This window comes from Gossypium hirsutum, chromosome A07 (assembly GCF_007990345.1).
Source record: "Gossypium hirsutum isolate 1008001.06 chromosome A07, Gossypium_hirsutum_v2.1, whole genome shotgun sequence".
Taxonomy (NCBI): domain Eukaryota; kingdom Viridiplantae; phylum Streptophyta; class Magnoliopsida; order Malvales; family Malvaceae; genus Gossypium; species Gossypium hirsutum.
This window is the reverse complement of record NC_053430.1, coordinates 95,479,305-95,506,552: the sequence shown is the minus strand read 5'-3', so window position 1 is coordinate 95,506,552 and position 27,248 is coordinate 95,479,305. Positions and strand designations below refer to the sequence as shown.

Sequence of the window (27,248 nt, the reverse complement as noted above, 5' to 3'; positions counted from 1 at the left end):
CACATATCACATCTTTTCTGTCAAATCATTATGGTCATAAAATGAAAGTACTCAAAACCATTGTTCCAACTAATTTGTTCTTTTAGTCACACATTATTTATTAATTAATACAATTTGTTAGTATTCATCTACAATAAAATACTTTAACAATCATAAGATTTTCATATCAATTATTGAACTTTGTCATATGAACTTACCTGGGCTAATTTTCAAAAGTCGTAGAAATTCAGGGACTATTCTTGAATTTTCTCCATTTCATGATTCACTTCGTTTTCTTGATCTATAATTATAAAACCATTCCTTCATTAGCATCTATTTCAATTCCATTCTATTTCACAATTTATGCCCTTAAATTTTTAAAATTACACAATCACCCTAAACTTTTCAATTTTTACAATTTAGTCCATGTTCAACTCATTCATCAATTAAACTAATTCCTTTCAAATATCATTTTATCTAAACACTAAAAACTACTTCACAGACTTTGACATTCCAAGCTTCAACACAAAACCCTAATTCTAACAACTTTCACAATTAGATCTTAAAATAAATTTCTATGCAAATCTCTTCATAAAATCATCATATAATAAAATTAAAACTTCAATTCCATGATAAATCATCATAAAATTTCAGCACTTATTCATGGGAACTTTCAAAATTACCCATGAAATCAAAAACTAATGAATTAAACAAGTGGACCTAGTTGTAAAAATCTTAAAAACACAAAAATTACAAGAAATAATCAAGAGTTGAACTTACATACTGTAGAATAGAAAAACCAGCTTCTTAAGAGCTCTCTAATGGTGTTTTTAGCTGATGAAACTTTTAAATTTTTACCCTATTTCCAATTTTTCACTATTAAATTTTAGCTTCTTAAGAACTTACATCATATTTAACTATTAAATTTTTACCCTATTTCCAATTTTTCCCCTTGTTCACACTTGATGTTTATTTTTTTTGCACACACATTCCGTCCAGCCCAATAATAGGTGTTTAATTGCCTATTTATTCCTCCTTTAATTATTACTAGAGCTATTTAATCACATCTCATAATTTTGTACTTAATTCAATTTAGTTCTTTTTACCCAATTAACTACCGAAACCTTAAAATTTCTTGACGAAACTTTAATACTAACTTATTAACACTCCATAAATATTTATAAAAATATTTATGGCTCGGTTTATGAATTCGAGGTCTCGATACCTCATTTTTATCCCATTTTATCTACAACTTCCTTTAATTCATAATTTCACTAATTCAAAATTATTTCTAAAACCACACTTAACATTTTCTTACTAATATCTAAACTCACATGTCGGATTTAGTGATTTCAAATCACTGTTCTGATATCACTAAAATTTGGGCCATTACAATGATGATGATGACAAGGATGATTGTAAAGAGGAAATGGGTAGACAAATGGAAGACCAACATCTCATTAGTGGCTTCTAAAACACCCCGTGCTCGACTCGAACTCCGGATTTGAGTATGGAGCGTCACAGGTTGACTCAATCTAAAAACACGTCTATTTACTTTTTCTTTCTAGAAAAGAATATTATCTATATTGATGGATACCCTCTCTATCAAAGTGATACTCCTTTAATCTAAGTTCACTTATATTTGGAAGCAAGATTTTAGTGTAACAATCCGCCACATTTAAAGAATTAATTATTCTTGGATTACCCTTTTTCGGCTACTAAATTTACATCTATAAATCATAAATATTGTTATGCCGTCAAGGCTTCTATTAAACATTCAACGTTTCCAAAATTACATTCAATACAAATTAAAATTCTCAACTTGGTAGTTTCTAACAAGTAACCTAACACCCTTAGCAAATACATGTTAACCCCCAAAATTAAGAAGGCTTACAAATAGCCATAGATCTGGGTGTGTCATTTCAATCACCACGCTTAACTTAGGAACCTAAAAGGAAGAAGAAATTGGGTATGTTCATAATGTTCATAAGAACCTAGTAAGTTCATGGGAAGGTCAATATCAGACGTTACAAAAATAAAACAAGGACTTGTCTAGTTCGCCACAGTTGGTGGATACAATACTTAGGTTTTCAATTCAACTAGAGGATAATACCGCAATTCAATTCAACCTATTGACGAACAAGACCAGTTTCTATATTCACATATGACAATCATGGGAACATCTGCTCCGCGAATGCCCTACTTGTGTGGTTTACCCTCTATGATAGACATACTTACTGTTCATGCACTCATGCAACGTGCAATACCACATGCACCTTTCTTCTACGTACTCCCTTCCTTATGCTAGCTTTTGATCCTCGGTTCTAAAAGAACCTAATTTTTCATGTACCTTCAAGTCTGCTCATGTGAGCTATATGACAACATGTCCTTCGTATCCTCCTAACTCCCCTCATTGTATGAACACACAAGTGTTCTCTTGCAAGGTCGAGTTTTTGCCAATCACGGTTTGCAACAAATGCTATAATGGAGACAAATTGTATTTTTATATGTCTTATTTATCATTATATACAACATACCTCTGACACCTCCTTACACTCATCTGGATATGAAGCTTGTACACTAATGAAGGAGTACTCATACTATATATATCCAGGTTTTCTGGGCCTGTTTAACCAAAATTAACCATGCATGCACTGACTCTTTGAATGAGACTTCTTAGGCATATACATCAGAAATGAATGACTAAGCGACTTACCTAGTTGTATAGAGTTTAAGAGTAAATGAATGAAAACATATACCAGACATAGGGTACAGAGGAACTTACCAAGATACTTACTTAAAGCTTTATCTACTCTACTAGTTCTTTTCCTTTATCACGGGGAATTTCTCCTATTTTTTAGCTAAATAAAAAAAACTTATTTAATCATAAAAACAACCAAAAACTTAAGATACAACAAGAATCTATAAGCATCTAAACGATTTCTGGATAGGAGTTTCCTTTCTACCCAGTATTCAAAGAAATCCTCCCAATCATTTCTTATGTTAGTCTCTATCTATCTGGAAAAACTTAAAGTAAGGTTTAAGAATTTACCTGTAGACAACTAGAACAGAAGTTCTCCTAACTTTTGCAGTTAAGACCCTTGGTATCAAAGAAAAACTCTCATGGTTTCTTCAATAATAACAAGGTCTGATGGAGAAGATGAATCAGAAATATTCTCTCTACTACTATGCTAACCTATTTATAGCTAACCCACGTCCAAATCCCGATCGGAATTATCTCTAATCATTACTTTTTCTCACACGCTTCCACTAATTAATCACATCCTATGAGACTTTACAAGTGTCCTAATTACCTAAACATTATCTCCACGAGGATGTCAAATGGTTTAAAAGTATCCTACAAGCCATCGTACTTACTCAAGTAATGATACTAAAACACGGGTAGTGATCTTATTAGCAGGAAAGTCCGCCTAATAAGGTCCTCACCCTGACTATAGCCTCCCTATCGCTAGGATTTGTATTTCGTAGAATTGGTGAAGTTCTTCATAGCTCTCCACCACGAAGTTATCAAACTGATCCAGTTCACCTAACCAAGGTGTGACAGCTCTGTAGAAGTTGGATAAGAACATGGATACATCAACCCATTTTAGCTTAGCTTGGAATGGTGATATATGATTTGAGGTCATTCATGGGGAAGACCAACACATTGTTGATATGAAGCTGCTTAAATTTACATGCAAGGATAGGAATTGACTGGGATTTCCTACTGCCATGCAATTTGTGCAATGTACCATAACAACCTAAACCCTCAAGAGTTTGTATCTGAATGGTACACTAAATACAAGTATCTTGCAGTTACAATCAAGTGTTGCAACATGCTTGAGGGATTTTTGTTTTTGGCTAAGGACAAATGATCTAATATTACCTCTAGAAGTTAAGGTGCTTCCTAGGAAGCCTAAAAAGAAAATAAAAAAAGGCCAAAGATGAACCAGTGAAGAGGAAGCCTAATAAAAAGTGGGGAGGTAGACACTGCAAGGGTTGTAGTAAGGTCGACCATAACATCAAACGTGTCCAACTAGATCCAACCTAAGGCACACTTCAAAATAGGTAAATAACTCAATTTTGGATTTCAAAATTCATTTTTGGAAATGGTGATGCTTTTTACAAACCATTTATTCATTGCGACTAGCAAAATAGTTCACAGTTCACAATAGGTAGTTGTTTAAGGGTTGTTAGACCAAATCCTAATTCGAAAAAGGTGAACAACTCACTTATTATAATTTCATATTTATTAACCAAATTAACTGAAACCATAAAAGTCTTAGGCGTTAATCGAACCAAATTTTTTTCAAAATCTTTTATCTGACTAATATAATTTCAATTAATTTGGACGATTAACCGAATTAAGCAAAATTGTAACATTTTTTTTTGTTTTGCTCAAATAAGTTTGGAACATTAAAAAATACCATTGTAATGTTATTTTTCTTTGCATTTAATTAAAAAAAAAGGAAATCAAAAGCAACAAATAACACAATAACAACACTAATTTAAAATCATTATAACAAACATTGCATTAAAAACAAAAAAGTTTGAGACTTGAATGATGAAATGAAAAAGAAAAGATTCAAAGAAGTCTGAGAAAAATAGAAGATGGCTTGGTATCAAGCGGTGTCTATCTAGACATTATTTTGAGTTTGGTGATGGAGAGAAAAAAAAAGTTTGGCTTCTTTCTTTTATATTTCTATTATCATTTTATGTCCATTATAATAATTTGTATAAATCCAATTAGTTTGAATTCCGTTCTTTAGTTTTTTTATATTGGGCTTATTTAATATATTAGACATATAATATTTTATTGATAATAATTTTGGTTAATAGATTAATTTGGTTAATTATTTAGTTTTGAATCGAATTAACCGTTAATTGAAATTTTAAAAAATTCTTAACTGATCCTTAATCGAATTAGATTTGGTGGCTGACCAATTAATCAAAATAATTCAATTTGGGTGTTTATTTCGATTAAAATTGAATTATACACACCCTTAATATTAAAACCTAGAAGCTTTAACATCCCAAGTTTTATTCTCACTCTTGTGAACTATTTGTGGATTCTTCATCCATATTTCATTAGGTTTTTTGTCTCATTACATGTGGACCACATATAAATTTATTTTGACTTAGGTCTAAGTATATTTTGGTTAACAGTTTAATTGTACTTTACAATAATTATTTTTTATTATAATTATTTGGATGTATCTTTTGTAATTGTAATTGTTACTATGCTTAAAATATGCTTATATTAGAATATAGGATAAACTACAAGTATAGTCACTCAACTATTAATTTTCTTTTATTTAGTTACTCAACTTTTTGAAATTAAATATTTCATTTACTCTCCCGTTATTTGTGTTAGATGAGTGATGAAAAGTTGACGTGGGCTTTTTTTTATTGGTCTAATAAAAAATTTACCCTTTTAAATTTTATATATTCTAGCAATTTAATCCTAAGTCTAAAAAAATCAATAAATTTAACTCTCAACATTAACAAAATTATTTAATTTAGTTCTAAATCTAAAAGTTTCAAAAAAAAGAAAAAGAAAATATCTAAAAATTTAGTTTTGGATAAAAATTATTTAAAAATCTAAAATTATAAATAAAAACCAAAACATATGTATTGAAAAAATAAAAAAAACACAAAAAAAGGAAAAAAAAAATTAAATGATTCAAAAAGAAATGAACATGAAATGCATTGATGGATATGAGAGACACATGAAGTCAGATACCTTATGGGACATGGAATAAACAAAGTTATCTCCATTAATTCAATTTAGCTCGTATTTTCAATTCTTAAACTAGATTTTTTGGGACTTCGGTTGTTTGGCCAACATACTTCGACTACTCAAGTTTGAAATTTATTGATTACATATCCGAGCCAAAAAAAATAAGGTGAAAAAAAAACTTTTTAAAATTTTTCATTTCATGAAAGATTTCATATTATATTGTTTTCTTTACTCAAAGATTGCATATTTTTATAATAAGAAAAAAATCAAAATAAGTAACAATTTAAAAATTGTTAATTTTTTTAGAGGAGTTTAATTAAATAATATGATATTGATCTAAAATATGGCACTTAGTTAGATTTAAGCCAACTTGATTTTTTATCATATTCACCAATGTGACATTAGTTTAAAATAAGTAAAATACGAATAATGTTAAATCCTCTTCTTGTTCAACGAGTTTTGGAGGCATGTTAAGAAATATTTAAAAAAATATTTTTTTCTTTTTTATTATTATGAAATTTCTAGAATTAGAACTAAACTGTCAAATTTTGTAATTGTTGAGGGTTAAATTTATTGAATTAAAATGTGACAAATTTTGTAAACATTTAGGATTATATTTGTTTAATTTTTCAGATATAAGATCAATTTGATAGAATTTGTAAAGATTAGAAGGTTAAATTTGTTATTATTATATGTGGTCCTTAAGTACTAGGTTCCAATCCCACCATGTGTGGGTATACAACCAAAATTTGAGCTGAATATTCATTACAATCTCTAGATAAGTACTTTGATTCTTCTATTTGGTGGATTATCTTGGATTAATGCAAATTACTTCAAGAGGTGTCGAGACTTCATCTTGAAATTGGGTTTGAAGAGATGCTTACTTGATAATTAAATTTGATTTATATTCAAGGGACTTTGGGACTCAATCTTGAATAAAATGTTACTTGATCTTGAAAATCTATTTGGAGAGAGTTTGAATCTAAATATCTTTGAGAGTTAACCTTAGATGAATGATTCTGCTTCAAGAGTTTTAAAGACTTGATCTTGGACAGTTGAGTCAACTTCAAAGATCTTTTGGACTATAGATCAGGAATTATCCTTTTCTATAGTACCAATAATTTGAGTAAAAAAAAGTTTTCAATGAATGCAAACTCTACACCTGAAGTAATCCATAAATATTTAAAATTTTTATTTATTATTTGTATTATATAAAAAATATTATTCAAACAATTGAAAAAAAAATTAAGGGATCTAAAATGCGCCGGGTGCGTAGACAAATAAAGCAGCCCAAGGCCTGCGCAGGTTATAAAAAGTTACGCCGCGCCCATTTTTGTCAGATTAATAACGAAAAACAAAAGAGCAGACTAAATGTTGCAGAGAGATTTGGATTCTGTCTTTGTTGAAATTCGCTCCTTTCAACTCTCCATTAACCTTTGATCTTCTGAATTTTGTTCTACTCACTTTTTTCCTACATCTACTATTTCAATTCTTTGTTGAATCTCGCGTCAATTTGAAAAAGATTTGATTTTCAACGAGTTCAACTATCCATGTCGTCAGATATTAGCTAGACTTCTCTGCCATATTTTCCGCCCTCTGTAGTTTTTCACTTGATCTTCAACTACTCGAAAATATTCTCGTTCTAATCCAAAGAAAAGATGGCTAAATGCAGTAACGTCTTCAACGGACTTAATTGCGACGAGAGTTTCATGATTGATCTCTCGAGTTTGATCTTGTAATTGGCATCTGCGACCAAACCATTTGAAAGATCTTTTTTTTTTCTGTTTTTGTTATTGGGAGTAGAGGAATGGGAACGGATAGTTTGTTACTGCCAACGGTTGGACCTCCAATTAAACCGCGAGCGGGGTTGAGGAGAAAACAGGCTGGAAGAGGCTCTTACAGAGGAAGCTAGGGGCTTTATTGCGAACAAAAAATAGGTTGGGGGAGATTTTGATTGAAAATTTGTTGCTTTTAGTTGGAGTTTGGGGAGGGGGAGTTTGAACAAAATAAAAAGTTGGGTTTCTTTTTTTTCTTTGAGGAGAGATAGGGATGGGTAGCAGTACAACTAGCAGTGGATTGTACCAGATACTCAGAAGTCTCTGTCTCAATACTGAGTGGAAATACGCCGTTTTTTGGAAGCTTAAGCATCGAGCTCGAATGTCAGTAAACTGCTTCTTTCTGACCTTTTTTGTTTCTTTTTATTTGATCCCCATTTTCTTTCAATTGGTTGATTTGCAGTATCTTGTTTTTAGCGTAGTTTACAAAAAAAGCTTAATGAACATTTTGTCGTGTCCCTTGAGGTCACCTAATTCTGAGTAGGCATGTTATTTAGGGTAGGATGGAATGATCTTTTTTTCCCTTTAAATTTTCAATTTTTATGATTAAAGCATAGAATGTTGGTTTCATTATTTGTTTATTATCCTAAATAAAATGTTATTTAGGTTAGGATGGAATGGCTTTGACCCCTGGAAATCTCCCAACTCTTCAGAAGTTCTTGAAATTGACATATTTGCTTTTAGGGTTATTTTGGGTTCCCCTCCCCCTTTTCACTAATTAGAAACACAATAAGTGGACAAAAATACCAATTGGTTATTTAGGGATTTCCTTTTATGGCGTTCCTTTTAAGTACTAAGATTTTCAGGAGTGAGTTAATCTCTCTGTTTTACCTTTAATTTTGTGGAATGTTATGATGGCCTTGGTGAACATGGGTTGATGTCTTTGCTAAATCTCATTCTTAGTATTGACTTGTTGCAGGGTGCTGACTTTGGAGGATGCATACTACGACAATCATGACCAACGTGATCCTTCTGAGAATAACTGTTTCCGAGATACATTACAAAACTTGCACACAGGATGTTATTCACATGACCCCCTTGGTTTAGCAGTGGCAAATATGTCTTATCATGTATATTCGCTAGGGGAAGGGTATGACTCAATTCACTGATAAATATATTGTTCAGCGTTTGGTATGTGTTTTTGGATGAAATTTATACATATCTTAGATATGTCTAAAATTTATACTGCAATAGTTTGAAAAATATGGTACCAGGATGCAATGGGTTGAAAATAGTGTGTTAAGATATGTAGAAATCTTAGATATTGATTTAGGATTACAATAGGCTGAAATTTAGGTAATTAGTAGATTACCTTTCCTTTTTATGTATAGTTTATTTTCTCTATGTTTGAGGGTAAAGTATGATAAATACATTCGGATTTTCTCTCTTTTTCTCCTTTTCTTTTCTTCCTCTCTTTTCCTCTCACGGCAGCAGCCACTCTTTTTTTTGTTCTCTTTCTTTCTTGTCAAATTAACATGGGGTCTTATAACCCCTTCAATCCTATTGCATCTCTTTTTTATTTATCACATCTCCCTCCTTTAAGTATGTACTAATGAAACAATCTCGGTTTATGAAACTCTTGTTTTAATTTTAATTGTGATTATGATAAGAATCAAATTTCTGAATTTGAAAAGAAGCGGGTAATAAACGAGTACATGTAGCTTATGCAACAATTCCCATTAGTATTCATTGCTTGTTTTTACAGGATTGTTGGACAGGTGGCAGTTTCTGGAAAGCATCAGTGGATATTTGCGGATGAGCATGTTGACAGCTCCTGTTCATCATTTGAGGTAAAGAGCTTCACCAAGCGCTGATATCAAACATACTGTTTCAGAGTTGATTTTGTTTTCAATACTCACATACTCTGTTTTCTGCCTTAATTTTGTTTTAATTTCAGTTCTGTGATGGTTGGCAAAGTCAATTTGAAGCAGGGATCAGGGTATGCATACTTTTAATCCGATCTAAAGAATAGCTAGAGTTCAATGTATTTGACTTGTGAATTGTGATGAACTGATGATTACCGTATTTCAACACATGGAAGTCAACAACTGATTTTTTTTTCTTGGACAAAGGTCAAAATTTTGGTAGAGCTTGCATTTTGAGTGAAGGCATTAAATTCCACTTCACTTTTACAATTCATTGGGCTTATTTATTTGACCTTAGCATAAAGTGAATATAAGTTTCGGCTCTCTTAACTTGTATTCTGGGTGTTCGGAAGTAAATGTCTTTCCTAGTGTTTTCTGCAACTGTCTTTTGCCTGAAGTGTATTTCCATTCCATATATATATGGTTATGCTATTAATAGAGGTATTTCTCATTTTGCCTTGTAGACCATTGTTGTTGTTGCTGTTGTTCCACAGGGAGTTGTGCAGCTTGGCTCCTTAAATAAAGTAAGATGAGTTCCAATTATTTTGGTGCTTTCTACTTTATGAATGTTTGTCTAGGTCTTCACTTTAAGTTGATGTTTGTGCAACTTCATTTTGGGGTTTTGGGATGGATATCTTTGACCTCCTAAGATTTTTGTTTTATACAAAAACATCTTGCTTGCTTGAACTTTTTGGTAGTGTCAATGAAGTAGTTGACTTCTGAAAAATTAATATTTTTGTGGCTGGCTTTGTCGATGTAATTTCGATACATTTTCTCCAGCATTTTTGTTACTGCTTGAATTCTTTTGCTTCTGAATTCTGAACTCTATATTTTTGTTTATACTGGATGAAGCACTGAAAAGTATGGGGACGAAAACTCATGCCTTATTTGTAAAATGTGTTTTTAACATGATAAATAGTTACTAAAGTATGTTTTAATATGGTCATGTCCTAGAAGCCTTTTCTGGATTTGAAATTTATCATTGGCAAAAGAGTCTGTTGCGTTTTGCTCTAGTTCTTTGAGCTCATAATCTAGACAGCATTATAGTAAAAAAGTTTTATTTATCTGAATGGAGCAGGTATTTGAGGATGTGAAGCTTGTGAGTCACATCAGAGATGTATTTTTTGCTCTTCAAGATTCTTCTGTAGGGCATATTGCCAAGCCTATAGAATGTAGCATGAAGAGTTCAGTTTTTGAGGTATAATTCTCTTTCACCCCCATTTTGTGTATCAGCATGTCTACATGCATGCAGCCTTGCACAAAACTACATATGAATTTACTTATGGTATTAATATTTTTGGATCTTTGTTTTGCAGCCCAGATTACATACAAAACTATTAGATTCAGAAATTATTTCTTTAGATAAAGCTGTAGACAAAGAAGGGCCAGATTTTTTGTTGCCTGAGTTTTCACTTCACCAAAAATGCAGTGATAGTTCATTTGTTTTTCCACTGTCCAGTAATCCTCAGAAAGGGCTTGAGCTATCCGCAGCAGGGCGTGATGAGAGTGCTAAATTGCTGACACCAAGATCAAATGTTTCCAACTTGGAGCATCTAAATCAGTTGGGGAGGAATCTGATAAACAATGTGGTATGCAAAGGGGAGAGTAGTGGGTGGAAAAGTGCACGAATAGGACCAGAAAATGTTTACACAAGCCATCCTGTTGTGGGTAGTACAAATTTATTTAATGTTACAATTCAAGCTGAACAGTCTGGAGCTGAACGTACATGCGGCTCAAACTTCCTTCAACCTGCAATTAGTGATACTGTTAAGTTGGGTGGTTTGAATTCTTATCAAAATGAAGTGTTGGACATTCCTGAATCTTCAGATGTAAAATTTCAAAAGGACCTGAAGTTTGGGAATCTAAATGATTTAAGTGACTTGGACTCTATAAACACTTCCTCAAAGTTTTCTGCTGGTTATGAGCTTTTCGAAGCACTTGGACCAGCTTTTCTGAGAAAGAGTATCTATACTGATTGGCAGGTAGAGAAAACAGAAGCTGGAATTGAAATGCTAGAGGGGATGAGCAGCAGCCAATTAACTTTCGAATCTGGTTCGGAGAATCTCCTAGAAGCTGTAGTGGCAAATGTTTGCCATAGCGGCAGTGATATCAAATGTGAGAGATCATTTTGCAGATCAGCACCATCATTGGTGACTACTGTAAATACACCTGAGCTTTCAAGCCAAACAAATTTTACTATTAGTTCAGCAGGTTATTCAATTAATCAGTCTTCTCTAGTGGAAAATAACACACAGCAATTCCTGAATTCGTCAAAGTTATGTGGTGCAATTTCTTCAAATGGGTTTTCTTCTGCTGGCCCTAGCAACTGCAGTGAGCAGTTAGAGAGGTCTTCAGAGCCAGCTAAGAACAATAAAAAGAGGGCTAGACCTGGTGAAAATCCCAGGCCTAGGCCAAGGGACAGACAACTCATTCAAGATCGTATTAAGGAGCTAAGGGAGCTTGTGCCAAATGGAGCAAAGGTAAATTTCTTGCTGTTCAGACGAGTCTTGGATTTTGATAATTTCCTTTTCCATCCTTACAAATGTCACTCTGCTAAAATTTCAAGAAAAATATGCAGTGCAGTATTGATTCATTGCTGGAGCGCACAATCAAGCACATGGTCTTTCTGCAAGGCATCACAAAGCATGCTGACAAGCTCAGTAAATGTGCTGAATCAAAGGTATTGGCCCAGGCAGTTTACTGGTTAACGATCGTTTTTGCTCATAATTTAGAAACTGAGAAGATCTCAATGCTCTGTTTGAGTATTGGGGGTAATGAATTAAATGATCTCATTTGAGTTCTATTGGAATTATTTTGTTGGGGGGGGGGGTGCTTTACCATTGGGCTTGTAGGCATATATATGTTTGTCATGAAAGGGCAACATAATTACTGTACACCCGCTGAAATAAAGTATTGTCACAGATTTTTGAGCCCCTCTTACTGCAAAACTCGTTTCAAGTTGTCATAAATAATTAGATGTAGTGGAAAAGCTTACCTATTGGAAGGGCCTACCATGTTTTCTTCTATCATACATCTTACTGCTGATTTTGTAGATGCATCACAAGGGAGCTGGCATGCTTGGATCATCCAATTATGAACAAGGTTCAAGCTGGGCAGTGGAAGTGGGAAGCCATCTAAAAGTTTGCTCAATAGTAGTGGAGAATATAAACAAAAATGGGCAGATGCTTGTAGAGGTATGTACAGAGTCTGTGTAGGTTCATGATATTGTTCCAGTTGACTTGATTATTAGTTATTGTTTACTAAGTTTCTGATTTCATTGGTGGGTTCAGTGCTTGATGTATGTTATTATTTCACTGGTTATAGTTATTGGTTGACTTGCTGCTTATGGTATTTTAGTTTAGGATATTTGTTCATTATTTCACCTGACTGAAAGAAAAGTAAGAAGACCTGTATAACAAATAGGGATTGAGATTTTATATCCGAATCAAGACTTCACTTGTTACTTTTTTAAATTGGTTTTAATGTTATTTTAGTTTATCCATGCAGCTGTTGTGTGAGGAATGTAGTCATTTTCTTGAGATAGCGGAGGCCATCAGGAGCTTGGGCCTTACAATTTTAAAGGGGGTTACAGAAGCACATGGTGAGAAGACTTGGATATGTTTCGTGGTTGAGGTAGGATTTACTTTCCAGGTTGAGTTCTGGCATTTTATGACATATGCATCAATTTAATTTCCTGTCTATATGATCATTTGGGCATCTTAATTTCCACATTTATTAGTTTAGTATTTGCTAGCCTCAATGTCCAAGCTTTTCTTGTAAATTTATATGTTGAAAAAGTTAGATCTCCTTCATGCTGGATGCTGAAGATTGATTTCAAAATTGTATGCATTCGTGGAAGGAACTTGTATAAATGAGTAGAATAGAAAACAAGGGGACATTTTCAACATTTTGTGTTGTGTCCTTTTGCCTTTGCATTTGAGGCTGTGTGTTCCATTGGTTATGTGCCTGCCCAAAACATACTCATTGGCTGCTAATGGTACATGCCAATGACTTCTATTGATATTTATGATATATATTGAATCTGTTATAAGATATATCTCCCCCATGCACGTATGAACTATATTTTAAGTGCCAAAAGAGTTCAGTTCTTTAATCCTCTTTCAACTTTGTTCCCCGTTTTATAAACTAATTCCAATTATTTAAAAATTACAGGGACAGAACAGAGTTATGCATAGAATGGATATCTTATGGTCGCTTGTGCAAATTCTGCAATCCAAGGCTACAAGCTAGCTGCAATGGCTTGTCAACTCTTGGAAGTAGTAACATTGGCTGTTAGTGTAACATATTGTGCGTGTTTTGAGATTTTAGATTGGCTTTATGGTTTTTGGACCTAGTCTTTGCCCTCCAGCCCCTAAAAGAATATCTAAATTAGGGGAAAAGAAGAGAAGGCATACTTACGAAACATTTACTGAAGATTATTTTTGCTTTTGTTCTTCATGGTTTGTGGAAATGCCATCTACCATTTTCTTTTCTCCTTTCCCAATTTATATTAGACATCATCAGCTATTTGCAAGTTCTGATAATGATCCAATCTCGGGTGCCTTAAGCTGGATATTTTCCAGCAGTTTCTACTTTAAACTTTGGTTCTTTACTTATGAACATGTAGATTCAACATTCACCATTAATGCAGCAACTGCACATGAGAAAGAGGAAATTGGATATCATAGAGTGTTATTAGCTAAGTTAACAGACTACTTTACATCCGTGCTTCTTAAAATGATGGTTAAGTAGTATAATTGCATTGTAAGTTGAAGTGAGGAAGACTTGAGTTTCCGTCCAGACCTTTGGCTCTGAAATAGGCCATGTATTCAGTAACATGAGTTTCCCGATATATAGGTGGATTACTTTCTGTCAGAAGCTCTCTTATTGGTCCATATGGTTTATGTTTATTTTCCGTGCTTGGATAGAAAAAACAGGCCACTGATACCCTTGGTGCTTGTCCTGCTAGCACCCTATGCTCCACACTTTTGAATTTGTCATTTGTGATGAGCTAGTAAAGGAAAAGAAAGAGAAATCTAGTTTGTCATTCTAGATTGGAGAGGAAAAAGAGCTTGCATTTACATATGCATATTTTTGCATTTATTAGGTATAAGAATCACTTTGTAGTGATAATTATAAGACTATACCTGAATGAAGTCGCCAATGTTAATCACAAAAGCACCTGGAAGAGGAGGAACATCAATCCAGTTACTCTGGTGAAGAACTTGGAGGCCTCTGTTATCGTCTTGAAGGAGAATGGTCAGGAAAGATGGGTCCGAATGCTTGGTTGCACCCAGCGTTAATTCTGGCTCAGGGCATGCAGGATAGTAGTGGCACACAAGCGATTCGGTTTCCATGCACCCTATGCTGGCGAGGTAGTCACTGTGAAGCCCCAAAGTCTCCGATAGAAGTTCAGCCAATGTCGTTCTTAGCTCAATCACGTGTTTTATGTATTCACTTACAGCCTCCCTGAAAATGTTTTTTTTCAAGAATTTTTTAAGTTTGCATCTGTTATTACACTCTTGGTGGTTAAATTGCATTTGTTACAGTAGTACCTGCATATTGGAGGAAAAAGTTGGGGGTCAAGTTGGCCATCATGAAAATCAAATGCTATTGAATCCCTCCAATTTGCAGCTCCTTTGTTTACAAGGAGATCTCCATTGCAGAAATACCTAACAGGTTGCTGCTTATAATTCCTGGAGTACCATTTCATCTTCACATCCTTTGGTTGCTCATGAAATCGGCGTACGGCTTCAACCATGTTGTCCATAATGCCAACAGGAACTCCATGGTTAACCACTTGAAAGAAACCCCATGTTTCTGATGCTGCTAAGATTCCATCCAATATCTCCTTCCGTCGTTGGCCACCTTCGTAGCCTTCCAGATCTATCACCGGAACTTGGAAACAAACTTCACTACTACTGGTAGTATAGTTTAGGAGGCTTTCAGGGCGATGGATGAAGAACTTGGGAATCTTGACAGCACCAGAGTCAACAAGTCCTTTAACCCCAGCTTTTGTTTCATCAAAGTCCTTGACTTCCTTTGCTCTGTCATAACTTGAATCTTCTTCAGAAATCACCTTCAGCTCCATGTCCACAGATAGTACCTGGAAATTGGAAGAGAAATAATGTTAAGCAGAAGCGAAGAAGAGGACCAAAGACGCTTAGACTGAATGAAAAAGAATGGTGTTTAAAAGGGGCACTAAGAAGTGACCATTCATGCATACAATTACGAAGATGCTTAGTTGAATGAACAAATACCTTTGAAATTTAAACAAACTTGGCATGAGAACTGAGCTACTACTACTACTATTATAATAAAATACTGAAAGGAAAGGAGCAGTGGAAATTTATTTAATTTTCACAGTAGGCAAACTAGCGAGATATCCGCATAAGGCATTTCCTTGAAACTCGCACAATCTTTCGTGAGCAGGGTTTAAACAAATAATAAAAATTGTGTATATCTGGCCTTTTCCCAGAATAGAAACACTTCCCCTTCACAGTTTTGGCCTCATATATATAGATTCTGCAGGAAAAAAGAAATGGCATTTTCAATCAAGACAGACATAATTGTTGGCTCTTTTGTCCTGAATGAGCATCTCACATAAAAGCATATAAATATTATAATATGAAAATGAGAAAATGGAGAATGTAATAGCGCAGGCTTTGACTTACTATTGTGAATGAGTTGAGTCCAATACCAAACGACAATTTATAGGCTACATGAATTCAACTTTTATGTGCTTGTAGGAACTGCAGATAAATATTACAATCTTTCTTGCACAAAAGTATTATAACATTATTGTTCGCTGTTTTTTCTGAGGTTTCTAGCGTTGAAACAATTGCTAGAAAGCATTTTGTTGATGAGGTTATCAATAAGAGAGAAGATAAGGGGGAGGATGTGATGAGCTGAGGAAAGCCGGTTCACCTTAGCAGCGCGGAGAGCCGATGGTGGTGTATGAAGGTAGGAAGGAGGCTGAGGACTATAGGTATGCTATGTATGCTTAAGAGTCAATCCCCTTTTCTTCATGCTAAACGGTATATATAGTGAAGGTCTCATACTTGGAAGTTTTGACGTGTTAAACCTGCTATCAATAAGTTATCCTTGCGGAGTTCATAGGGGGATATACGTGATGGGCCTCATTCTGTCAATTCTTTTGAGTTGTGGTATAGAATTGTTACATTCAAGTAGGGTTTGGTGGCCTAAAGGGCATGTTCACAGTAGGAGTGTTCACACTAGAAAAGCGAGTGCCTTGAGGAACAGTGGCTTGTTCATAAAGACGGATGGATAAGATCTTTTTGAAGAGAACGGACAATTTATTTGCAAAGATGATTGAGCCGAACCCTTTTGAGAAAATTGGGAGGTTGGATGAAAGTAGGCCTTTCGGGATGTTGGTCATTCGATAACCAGCTGAACAATTATTTTTATTATCGTAAAAGTATACAATTTAATTCCAACCCCTCAACAATTATTTTTTCCTTTTTAGCTTAGCCCTTGAGTAGAGGGTTGCTTGTGAACACCTCTCAGATAGCTTGTTACATTGTCATATATCCGAAGGTATAACACATTTCATTCCATTTTCCATTTTCCATTTTTTTCCATTTTTAATTTATAGTTTGTAAGTTCATATATTAAATATGCTTTTGTGCATATTGAAAAGGGAACAAATAAATGGAAAGATAAAACCTACTTTAAAATACCAATAAAATGCTGGAAGAGCTATAAATTAACTACAAGGGACACCCATCAACTAGCAAATGCCAAAGTCCATAGATGTTCATTTCATCAATCCATCCTCCCAAATTCTTGTAGCTACTAGTAGATACCATCAGTATGTTCTTTTCACATGCATGTCCCTCTGAAGGTTCGGCTGAAAGCTAGATTTGCTGTTCATGCAGCCGACAAAAAACCAATCCAATAGCATTGCCGGTGAACTCTCAATTAGGTGGTGGCTAAGTGCTACTTGCTTATAAAATTCACATGAATTCGAGTCTCCGAACTAGTACATCTATAAGATGATCTTTATTTGGGCAGTTCTCTTTAGGCGTAGTGTGTGCGTGAGTAGTACGTGTATATCCCTATCATGTATGAGTATTAACTTTTTTATTGTATAATACATAAAAAAAAGTATGGTCGACGATTTTGACTTCTATATCTTCATAATTATCTCTCTATTATTTTCTTTTGAGTAATTATTGTTTTTGTCATTACTTATCGGAGTTAAACAAAAATTCACAAATAGAAATAAAATGATGTCAAATGTTCTTTTTAATTATTTAATTATTATTTTATTACACCTAAAAAATAAATAATTCGTCTTAAATTCATTTGTGAAGTTTTTTTTATTCCACCGGTGATGTATAAGATAATGATATTTTTTATTTTATCTATTCCAACATGTCTCACTTGATAAACTAAATCATCTCATAAAAGTGGATTCCTTTGAATGATCAATTACTACGAGTCAATTAAAATTTTAGGGTATAATATTTTTTACACCATGTCACCGCAATGCTTCTTCACTTTTATAAAGATAAAAAGACCTCTTTGATCCCATCCAATTTTGATATTAAGTAAATTGACTTCTCTTAAAAACCGAAACAATTTAGCTTTTTTCAATTTAAAAAATGAGCAACTAAAGATCATTAATCGTGATGTTCACTTCTTTCCTCAGTTCGCCCTACTTTCAATTGGTATAATAACCCCCATTGATTACATATTTTTGTCAAGTTTGTCCTAATTTAAAACATTGAACCCTCAACATTTATATATTCTACCAATTTAGTCTTAATTTTAAATTTGTTGATATCACGTGGGGGTTAAATTTGTTGAATTTTATTCACTAATTATTTGTTGAATTTTATTAGTTGAATAAAATTCAATTATTTCTCTTAAAGGTCACTAATTACACTAATTTAATCACCAATTATTATTTTTTCCTCCCTCCCTCAATTTATAAATAATTTCAATTTAATCCTCAAAGTTTAACTTCCTCTTCTGTTGTTGTCTCCACGAAAAGTACGGTGTAATTTACCTTAAACTTAATTCACAATTTATCATTGATATCTAAATTTTAGCAAGTAGAAGAACACCAAATGGCATGTTTTAGCTAATGATAATTACATTTATTTAAAAAATCATTAAATTTCTTATTTGTTATTAGGTTTAACCCACTTAACCCTAGCCATTACTCATTGAGTTACTACTTCTCTACCCTGCATGGATTAGATTAAATGTCTAAGCCTAAAAGCTCACTCAAAATTTAGAAAAATTTGAGTATAAATATTTGGATAATGTACTAATAAAGACTCATTTTCAAAATTATTTACAAAAATAGACTATTTCTAAAAATAAGTATAGGCATAAATTAAAAAACCTAAAAATACGTTGACATGGACACATTTACAAGAAATGACTTAGAAAAATATTTCCACATCAACACTTATTTTCTTGTGTCAAGTAAAAGCGCATTGACTTGGACACACTTTTGCCCATGCTCAGACTAAATTTTCAAAAAAGCTCATTTTTTTTAAATATTACCAAAGTAGACTAATTTTTTGAAAACTTACGAGAATAAACCTTTATATAAACCCAAAGTAACAACACCATTTTTTTTGTGCCACCAATTAATGTAAAAATAAAACTTACAAAACAAATATTTACCTAAATTCAAAATCTCATTTCCCTTATTTTCTTCAACAATATGAGATGTAAAATATGTGTATATATAGACTCATGAATAAATTTACAGCTTGTTCCTAGACAATGTGAGATTCTTTCCTATTTTAACTAACAACATAAGATTAAATGCTACACTATATTTTATATTTTTTTACAAAATAATTTTTATTTTTTATACATATGTAATATAAAATTATTTTATAAAAAATATAAAATATATTTTAGCCTTTAATCTTATGTTTTTAGTTAAAAAAAAAGAACCTCACATTATATAGAAACAAACTGCAAACCAATTCATAAGTTTATATATACACATATCTTACATCTCACATTGTTTAAGAAAACAAGAGAAAGCTATATGAAAATCTGTTTTGTAAGTTTTATTTTCATATTAATTGGTGACAAAAAAAATAGATCTGTCACTTTAGGTCTACATAAAGACTTATTCTCGTAAATTTTTAAAAAATTAATCTATTTTTGTAATATTTTAAAAAAAATAAACTTCTTTAAAAATTTAGTCCAAACATAAACAAAAATGCCTCTACATCAACATGCTTTTTCTTGACACTAGAAAAAAAATGAAATAAAGCATTAACATGGAAGCATTTTTAAAGGTTATTTTTAAAAATAACTCATTTCCATAGATAATTTTAGATATAAGCAAATTATCCAAAAATATTAACGTCGCTACAGCTGGACGCTAATTGAGGCGATTATTTGAAAATTTAAAAATCGACTTTCGATTTTATTTAAAAAGGGTGTTTATTTACGTTCGGTTACTAATTAGAAGAGTTTAGCATGGAAAAAGGATTTCTTGATAGAATGGAGGATAATGCGGCCATCCGAGTGTGGTCTGAGAGAACGCAACAGGAGAAAGGAGATAGTTTGACCGAGGGATATGAATCGGAGTTGTGGAATTTCACTCGCATCAGTGTGACTCAGAACGACCTGCAAGAGTTAAGGGATATATGGAATAGTTGGAATGGCAAAGTCAAACAACTCTTTTACTGTAACTACGGCGACCTACCCTATTTGCTCGATGTAAAGGTAGACAAGTACTTGTTCCGGGCCCTCGCGCAATTTTGGAACCCCGCTTACAGTTGCTTCACTTTCAGAGGAGTTGATTTAGTACCTACGGTGGAGGAATATATAGCGTTACTTAATTGCCCGAAGATTCAGGCCGATAGGGCCTATTCAAGACCTGTTAATGTCCCTCCCTTTTTGAAGAAATTGATGAATATCACGGGGATGAGCGAGCAATGGGTTGCGGCCCGCATCAAGTAAAAAGGGGATAGTAAATGTATTCCTTGGAGGAATTTGAGGGATTTTATTCTTGCGCACCCGGATTCGAAGAAAAGGGTTGATGTTTTTGCCTTAAGTCTCTATGGTTTGATCGTCTTTCCTAAAGCACTTGGACACATAGATGAAGCCGTCTTAGATTTATTCGATCCACTTGATAAAGGTACCATACCTGTCCCGGCAATCCTAGCAGAAACTTTTCGATCCTTGAATACATGCCGGAGAGCGGGCGAGGGAAGATTTATTGGTTGCGCACAGCGTCTTTTGGCTTGGTTCCACAGTCATTTTTGGAAGGTGGAGAAAGTCTCCTATCGGGTATTCTCTAAGGATTATTCCCCATTAAGAGAATTAGTGGCCACATCGAGGCGGGACGACATCTCCGAAGAGAGGTGGATAACTATTCTCCAAAATTTACGGACTGAAGACGTTGAATGGAGGGCTCCGTGGTTGATTCCTGACGATATCTTATATAGGTGCGGTGATTTTGACTGGGTCCCTCTGGCTGGAATATGGGGAGCCATTGGATACGCTTCACTGATGGTGTTAAGGCAGTATTGATCAAGGTAGTTTATACCGGTGACACAAGGGTTGGCACAATGTGAGTTCCCCTATAAAGACAACAATTATAAAAAGAGGGTTCACGAGATATCAGATGCATGGAACCAAACTCGAAGAATGAAAGGATTCACTGTAGACCCAATGACGACCCCCGAGTATGAATGGTGGTGGGGTAGGAGAGTCAACGAAAACATCCCTAGGCAGAATCAAGGGAACACACAACTGATAGAGGAGCATTTACGGGTCATCCCATCCGAGTTAGAGATCATTAAGCAAGATTTTGAGAAAAGAAACTCGGAGTTGGGGAAGAAGATAGAGTAGCTAGAAGAAGATAAAATGAAGTTGGGGTTAGACGTCGATATCCACAAGCTAGAGGCCGAGAAGTTAAAGAAAGGAAAGAACAAGGCCGAAAAAGATTTAGATAGCCTGAAAATCGATTACAAGAAGCTTCGTATAAAAATAAAAACTGCCGGATTTAGATAGTTCAATGAAAGAATCGAAAGGATGGAAAGAGTCCAGAAGGAATTACAAGAATAACTAGCTAAGTCACAGCAATAAACGAGGGATTTGATAGTAAGATCTCGAGAGGAATCACTTGAACAAAAGGATCAAATAGCTAGAATGATGGAGATGATATCAGTTTTGGTCAAAGGAAAAGGACCCATGCAGAACCCCGATAGTATGGAACCTCAATCAAGAATTAATCATGACCAGGATCCACTCTATCCCCCAAAATTCACTCCACCACATGCCCACATAGCACAAAGAGGGTATACTCAAGAATCCACAGGCTTGGAACAACGACCTTTGCCATTTGCTCATCTAAGGCAAGGAACATTTATGTCAAATCCCGGAGCAACCCCTGCCAATCCTGTAGTTCCAGATTTAGATAATCCAGTCGAAATAGCCAAGTTGAAAATAGATGATCACGAGGCTCAAGAGAAGTATAGGAATTTGAAAGAAAGACTCAAGGCAATAGAAAGCACTGAAGTCTTCTTGGTACTAGGTGCTAAAGAACTTAGTTTGGTACCTGACCTAATCCTGCCTCCGAAGTTCAAGGTGCCTGATTTCGAAAAGTACGATGGGACAAGATGTCCAAAAGCACATCTTGTCATGTTTTGCCAAAAAATGACCGGTTATGTGAACGAAGATAAGCTACTTGTACATTGTTTTCAAGACAGTCTAGTAGGATCGGCTCTTCGGTGGTACAACCAGCTTAAGGAAAGGATCCGATCTTGGAAAGACTTGGCGTCGGCATTCTGTGAGCAGTACAAGCATGTATCAAATATGGTGCCTGATCGGATGACTTTACAAATGATGGAGAAAAGGCCGTCAGAAACTTTTAGACAGTACGCGCAGAGATGGAGGGACGTCTCAGCCCAAGTGGAACCCTCACTAACGAAAATAGAGATAACCGTCCTTTTTATCAACACCTTAAAGACGCCGTTTTATGACAAACTAGTGGGAAGCGCCACGAAGGACTTCGCGGATATTGTAATATCCGGTGAGCTTATAGAGAACACTGTCAAGAGCGGTAGAATGGAAGGTCAAGAAAGTTCAAGAAGGGTAGCACCCATGAAGAAGAAAGAACTAGAAGCCCACATGGTGGGAATGGGAAGTCGTTATGCCCTTAATCCATATCCAAACCAACCCCGACCTCGAAGTTATCCACCTTCAAATTTCTATTATCCCCCTCAAACCCTTTACTACCAAGCACCACCTCCTTCCTACCCTGTATACGCCACGAACAACCAAAGACTCATCACCACATTCCCACAAAACACGGTACCCGCTCAAAGCCAGCCCAGAAATGAACCAAGGCCAGCAAGGCCTAATCCCGAGAGACCGCAATTTATTCCTATCCCTGTGTCGTATGGGGAATTGTACCCAAAACTTCTAGAGAAACAGCTGATTTCTCCCCATTACATGGCACCCCTTAAACCTTCATACCCAAAGTGGTACGATCCAAACGCTAGTAGTGCATACCACATAGGGAACCAGGGGCATTCCACGGAGAATTGCCTAGCCTTTAAGAGGAGAGTTCAAGGACTCATTGACGCGGGTATCCTACGGTTCGATAGTGCCAGTAACGCAATTGGGAACCCGTTCCCTAACTATGCTGAAGGGAATGTGAGCACAGTGGGGAAAGAGGACGAATGGAAAGTCAGAAGATATGTTTCAGAAATAAAGACGCCTCTGCAGAAAATCTAGGAGGTACTGGTTAAGAAAGAATTACTTTGTTACCCCGATAGAATTCTCGAAGAAGAAGGTCAAAGTTTTTGCAATTTCTATGAAATTGTAGGACACGACATTCAGTCGTGTGAGGAATTTAAAAGATTGCTTCAAGATCGGATGGATAATAAGGAGATTAAGGTCCTTAACAGGAGGGAAGAGACCAACGAAAGAGAAGTATGCACCTCTGACAACCAGTCATCAGGTCTCCCTTATAGCACGGATCGACCGTTAATAATTTATTACGACGCGATGAAAGAGCCGATAAAACCAAAAATGATAATCGAAGTACCGTCTCCTTTCCTGTACAAGGACGACAAAGCCGTACCATGGAAATATGACATCAATATCGTCACACCGGAAGATGAAAAGCTCAAAGCCATAACTGGAGATGTTGGAGAGGTAGGTCATTTTACCCGAAGTGGAAGATGTTATTCGAAAGAGGTCGAACCAGTGAAGAAGAATAGTAACTGGAAGCAAAAAGGGAAAGCAGTGATGCATGAGGCCGAAGTCGAGCAAGAAATTCCACCCGTGCAAGAAACTAAAAAGCCTGTGGATGAGGAGGAAGCATATGAGTTCTTGAAATTTATCAAACACAGTGAATACAATGTGGTGGAACAATTGAATAAGCAACCAGCACGAATCTCGGTTTTATCTCTGCTGCTAAATTTGGAGCCACACCGGAACGCTTTGCTGAAGGTGTTGAATCAAGCTTACGTGGCAAACAATATATCCGTGGAGAAGTTGGACAGATGGGTGAACAACTTGAATGCGGATAATTTCATTTCTTTTAGTGATGATGAAATACCACCCAATGGTAGAGGCTCCGTGAAAGCACTACATGTTACGACGCGTTGCAAGGGCTACACAATACCGAATGTGCTTATCGATAATGGTTCGGCACTCAATGTCATGCCTTTGGCCACGCTTTCTAGAATTCTGATAGATCTGTCCTATTTAAAGCCCTTTCATTCCACGGCAAGGGCATTCGATGGGACAAGGCGTGAAGTTATGGGAAAGATTGATATCCCTTTAGAAGTGGGCCCTTACATTTACAATGTCGAGTTCCAAGTCATGGACATCACGCCCTCGTATAACTGCCTTCTGGGAAGGCCCTGGATCCATTCTGCTGGAGCAGTTCCATCCTCTCTCCATCAAAAAGTAAAGTTTATCATGAATGGTTGTTTGGTCACTGTCGAGGGAGAAGAAGACATTATCGCATCTATCTCTGCTGATGCGCCATATCTTGAAGTAAGTAAAGACGCAGTGGAATGTTCCTTCTGATCCCTTGAATTTGTCAATGCCACTTTTGTCGCTGAGGGAAACAGAATTTCGGTGCCAAAACTGTCGAGAAATACCAGAATGGGTGTCAAGTTGACTATAGGAAGGGGAGCTCGAGCGAGAAGAGGTTTAGGGAGATATCTGCAAGGAATAGTCAGGGCTCTAAAGCCAGTACACACAAGGCTCGATACGGTTTAGGGTTCCAGTCGGACATGCGTCAAAGAAGAATGCAGTGGAAGAAAGATCAAGAAAGAAGGATCGCGAGAACATTAGGCCGAGAACCAGAATGGGAGCCCATAGAATTCCCTCATTTGTCAAGAACATTTACGTCTGCGGGAATGATATACCCAGGGCAGTATAGTGCACAAAGTACAATGTTAATGATCGAAGAGGGTTTTCAGAGTATCAGTATAAATGTCATTGACAAAGGAGCTGACGCGAATAAAGACGTCTCAAAGATACACCCTTATCCCCCGGGTTTCATGTTGAACAATTAGACTGTCGAGGATCTTCTTGTAGTTTATAAGTCTTCAGAGTAATGCTCAAACATTAACATTCTGTTGTGTCCTTAGATATAATAGAATTCTTTTGTAAGATCTTGCATTCGCTCTTTATCATTTAAATGAATATTAATGAAGATACATTTTGTCACGATTTTTCACATTATCACTAATTCCATAATCATTCCATAGCCTATCTTTACATTTGCCTCATGCCATACCATAACATTCAGTTTGTTGGTTTCAACATTTGGATACCCTTCTATAGTTTCCTTTTCCATTCAACTTTCAGGTGCTCAGATATCAATTACATGAACAAACCCGTTACGAGTCCTGAAATCGATTTTGAGAAGGCTGTTTGTTTAGGAGAATTCAAAGCCGAAGAAAATGCTGAAGACTATGTCTCGTCTCCTGACTTGCTAAGAATGGTGGAACAAGAGCATAAACAGATTTTGCCTCATCAAGAATTTGTTGAAACAATAAACTTGGGAGCTGAAGAAAGAAAGCAAAAAGTGAAGATTGGGAACTCTATTTCAGGGGGCACCAGGCATAATTTGATTGCTTTGCTCTGTGAATACAAAGATGTATTCGCATGGTCATATCAGGATATGCCAAGATTGGATGAAGATGTAATGGTCCATAAGCTCCCATTGAAGCCAGAATGCAAACCCATTCAACAAAAGCTAAGACGGATGAGACCTGAGATGTTGTTGAAAATAAAAGAGGAAGTCAAGAAGTAATTTGATGCTGGTTTCCTACAAACCTCCAAATATCCAGAGTGGGTGGCCAACATAGTTTCGGTACCAAAGAAAGACGGCAAAGTATGAATGTGCGTGGATTATCGTGACCTGAATCGAGCAAGTCCCAAAGATAATTTTCCCTTACTACACATTGATACGTTGGTGGATAACACAGCAAAACATTCATTATTTTCTTTCATGGATGGATGCTCGGGGTATAATCAGATCAAGATGGCCCCTGAGGATATGGAGGAAACTACCTTCGTAACAATGTGGGGAACATTCTGCTACAAGGTGATGCCATTTGGGTTAAAGAATGCTGGGGCAACATATCAGAGGCCTATAGTGACGTTATTCCATGACATGATGCATAAAGAAATAGAGGTCTATGTCGACGATATGATTACTAAATCTCGAGGGGAAGAAGAGCATGTAGTGAACCTGAAGAAGTTGTTCGACAGACTGAGAAAGTTCCAGCTAAAGCTCAATCCGGCCAAATGTACGTTTGGGGCTACCTCAGGAAAATTGCTTGGCTTCATTGTCAGTGAGAGAGGCATTGAAGTTGATCCAGATAAAATAAAAGCCATTCAAGAGTTACCACCTCTGCGCACGCAAAAGGAAGTCAGAGAATTTTTAGGGAGATTAAACTACATCGTCCGATTTATCGCTCAACTTACCAACCAATGCGACCCAATCTTTTGACTCCTTCTAAAACATAATCCCGGAGAATGGAACGAGGAGTGCCAAGTGGCTTTTAACAAGATAAAACAGTATTTGTCTAGTCCTTCAGTGCTAGTACCACCAATGCCGGGAAGACCATTGAAATTGTATTTGACTGTGTTCGAGAATTCAATGGGTTGCTTACTGGGGCAACATGACGAGTCCGGAAAGAAAGAAAAGGCGATCTACTACCTCAGCAAAAAGTTCACTGAATATGAAGCAAAGTATTCGTCCATAGAAAAATACTATTGCGCTCTGGTTTGGGCAGCTCGAAGACTCAGGCAATATATGCTGTATCATACGACATGGCTAATTTCAAAGTTGGACCCAATAAAGTACATGATGGAATCACTTGCACTCTCAGGAAGAATAGCACGATGGCAGATCTTACTATCAGAATATGATATCGTCTATGTGAGCCAAAAGTCGATAAAAGGGAGCGCAATAGCTGACTTCTTAGCAACTCGAACAATGGAGGAATACGAGCCATTGAGATTTGATTTCCCAAATGAAGACTTGATGTGCATTACAGAAAAAGAATGTGAGTCATCAAAAGAAAAGTCATGGAAGATGAGCTTTGATGGTGCATCGAATGTATTGGGGCATGGGATTGGAGCAGTCTTAGTATCACCAGAAGGAAACCATTACCCACTCACTGCCAGGCTGAACTTTTTCTGTACCAATAACATAGCAGAATATGAGGCTTGTATTATGGGACTTCGTGCAGCAATTGGACGAAACATCAAAACTTTAGAGGTATACGGAGACTCAGCCTTGGTGATATACCAAATCCGTAGAGATTGGGAAGTGAGAGATTC

At 35.6% G+C, this 27,248-nt stretch overlaps 2 protein-coding genes across 2 annotated transcripts; one reads left to right on the top strand and one right to left on the bottom strand.

Moving 5' to 3' along the window:
* Nucleotides 1-7,055: 7,055 nt before the first annotated feature.
* LOC107955446 (transcription factor bHLH155) lies at nt 7,056-13,910 on the top strand. Its single transcript, XM_041116781.1, has 11 exons — nt 7,056-7,878; nt 8,474-8,644; nt 9,260-9,344; nt 9,452-9,493; nt 9,884-9,943; nt 10,498-10,617; nt 10,736-11,899; nt 11,998-12,099; nt 12,473-12,613; nt 12,927-13,052; nt 13,593-13,910. The coding sequence occupies exons 1-11, from the start codon at nt 7,769-7,771 to the stop codon at nt 13,668-13,670; spliced, it is 2,199 nt and encodes a 732-aa protein (XP_040972715.1). The 5' UTR covers nt 7,056-7,768; the 3' UTR covers nt 13,671-13,910.
* A 170-nt stretch (nt 13,911-14,080) lies between these two features.
* On the bottom strand, nt 14,081-16,009 carry LOC107955447 (1-aminocyclopropane-1-carboxylate oxidase homolog 12). The gene is made up of 4 exons (XM_016891241.2): nt 15,680-16,009; nt 14,975-15,525; nt 14,567-14,888; nt 14,081-14,430 (listed from the first exon to the last, which is right to left on the bottom strand). The coding sequence occupies exons 2-4, from the start codon at nt 15,508-15,510 to the stop codon at nt 14,164-14,166; spliced, it is 1,125 nt and encodes a 374-aa protein (XP_016746730.2). The 5' UTR covers nt 15,511-15,525; nt 15,680-16,009; the 3' UTR covers nt 14,081-14,163.
* Between the last annotated feature and the right edge of the window lie 11,239 nt (nt 16,010-27,248).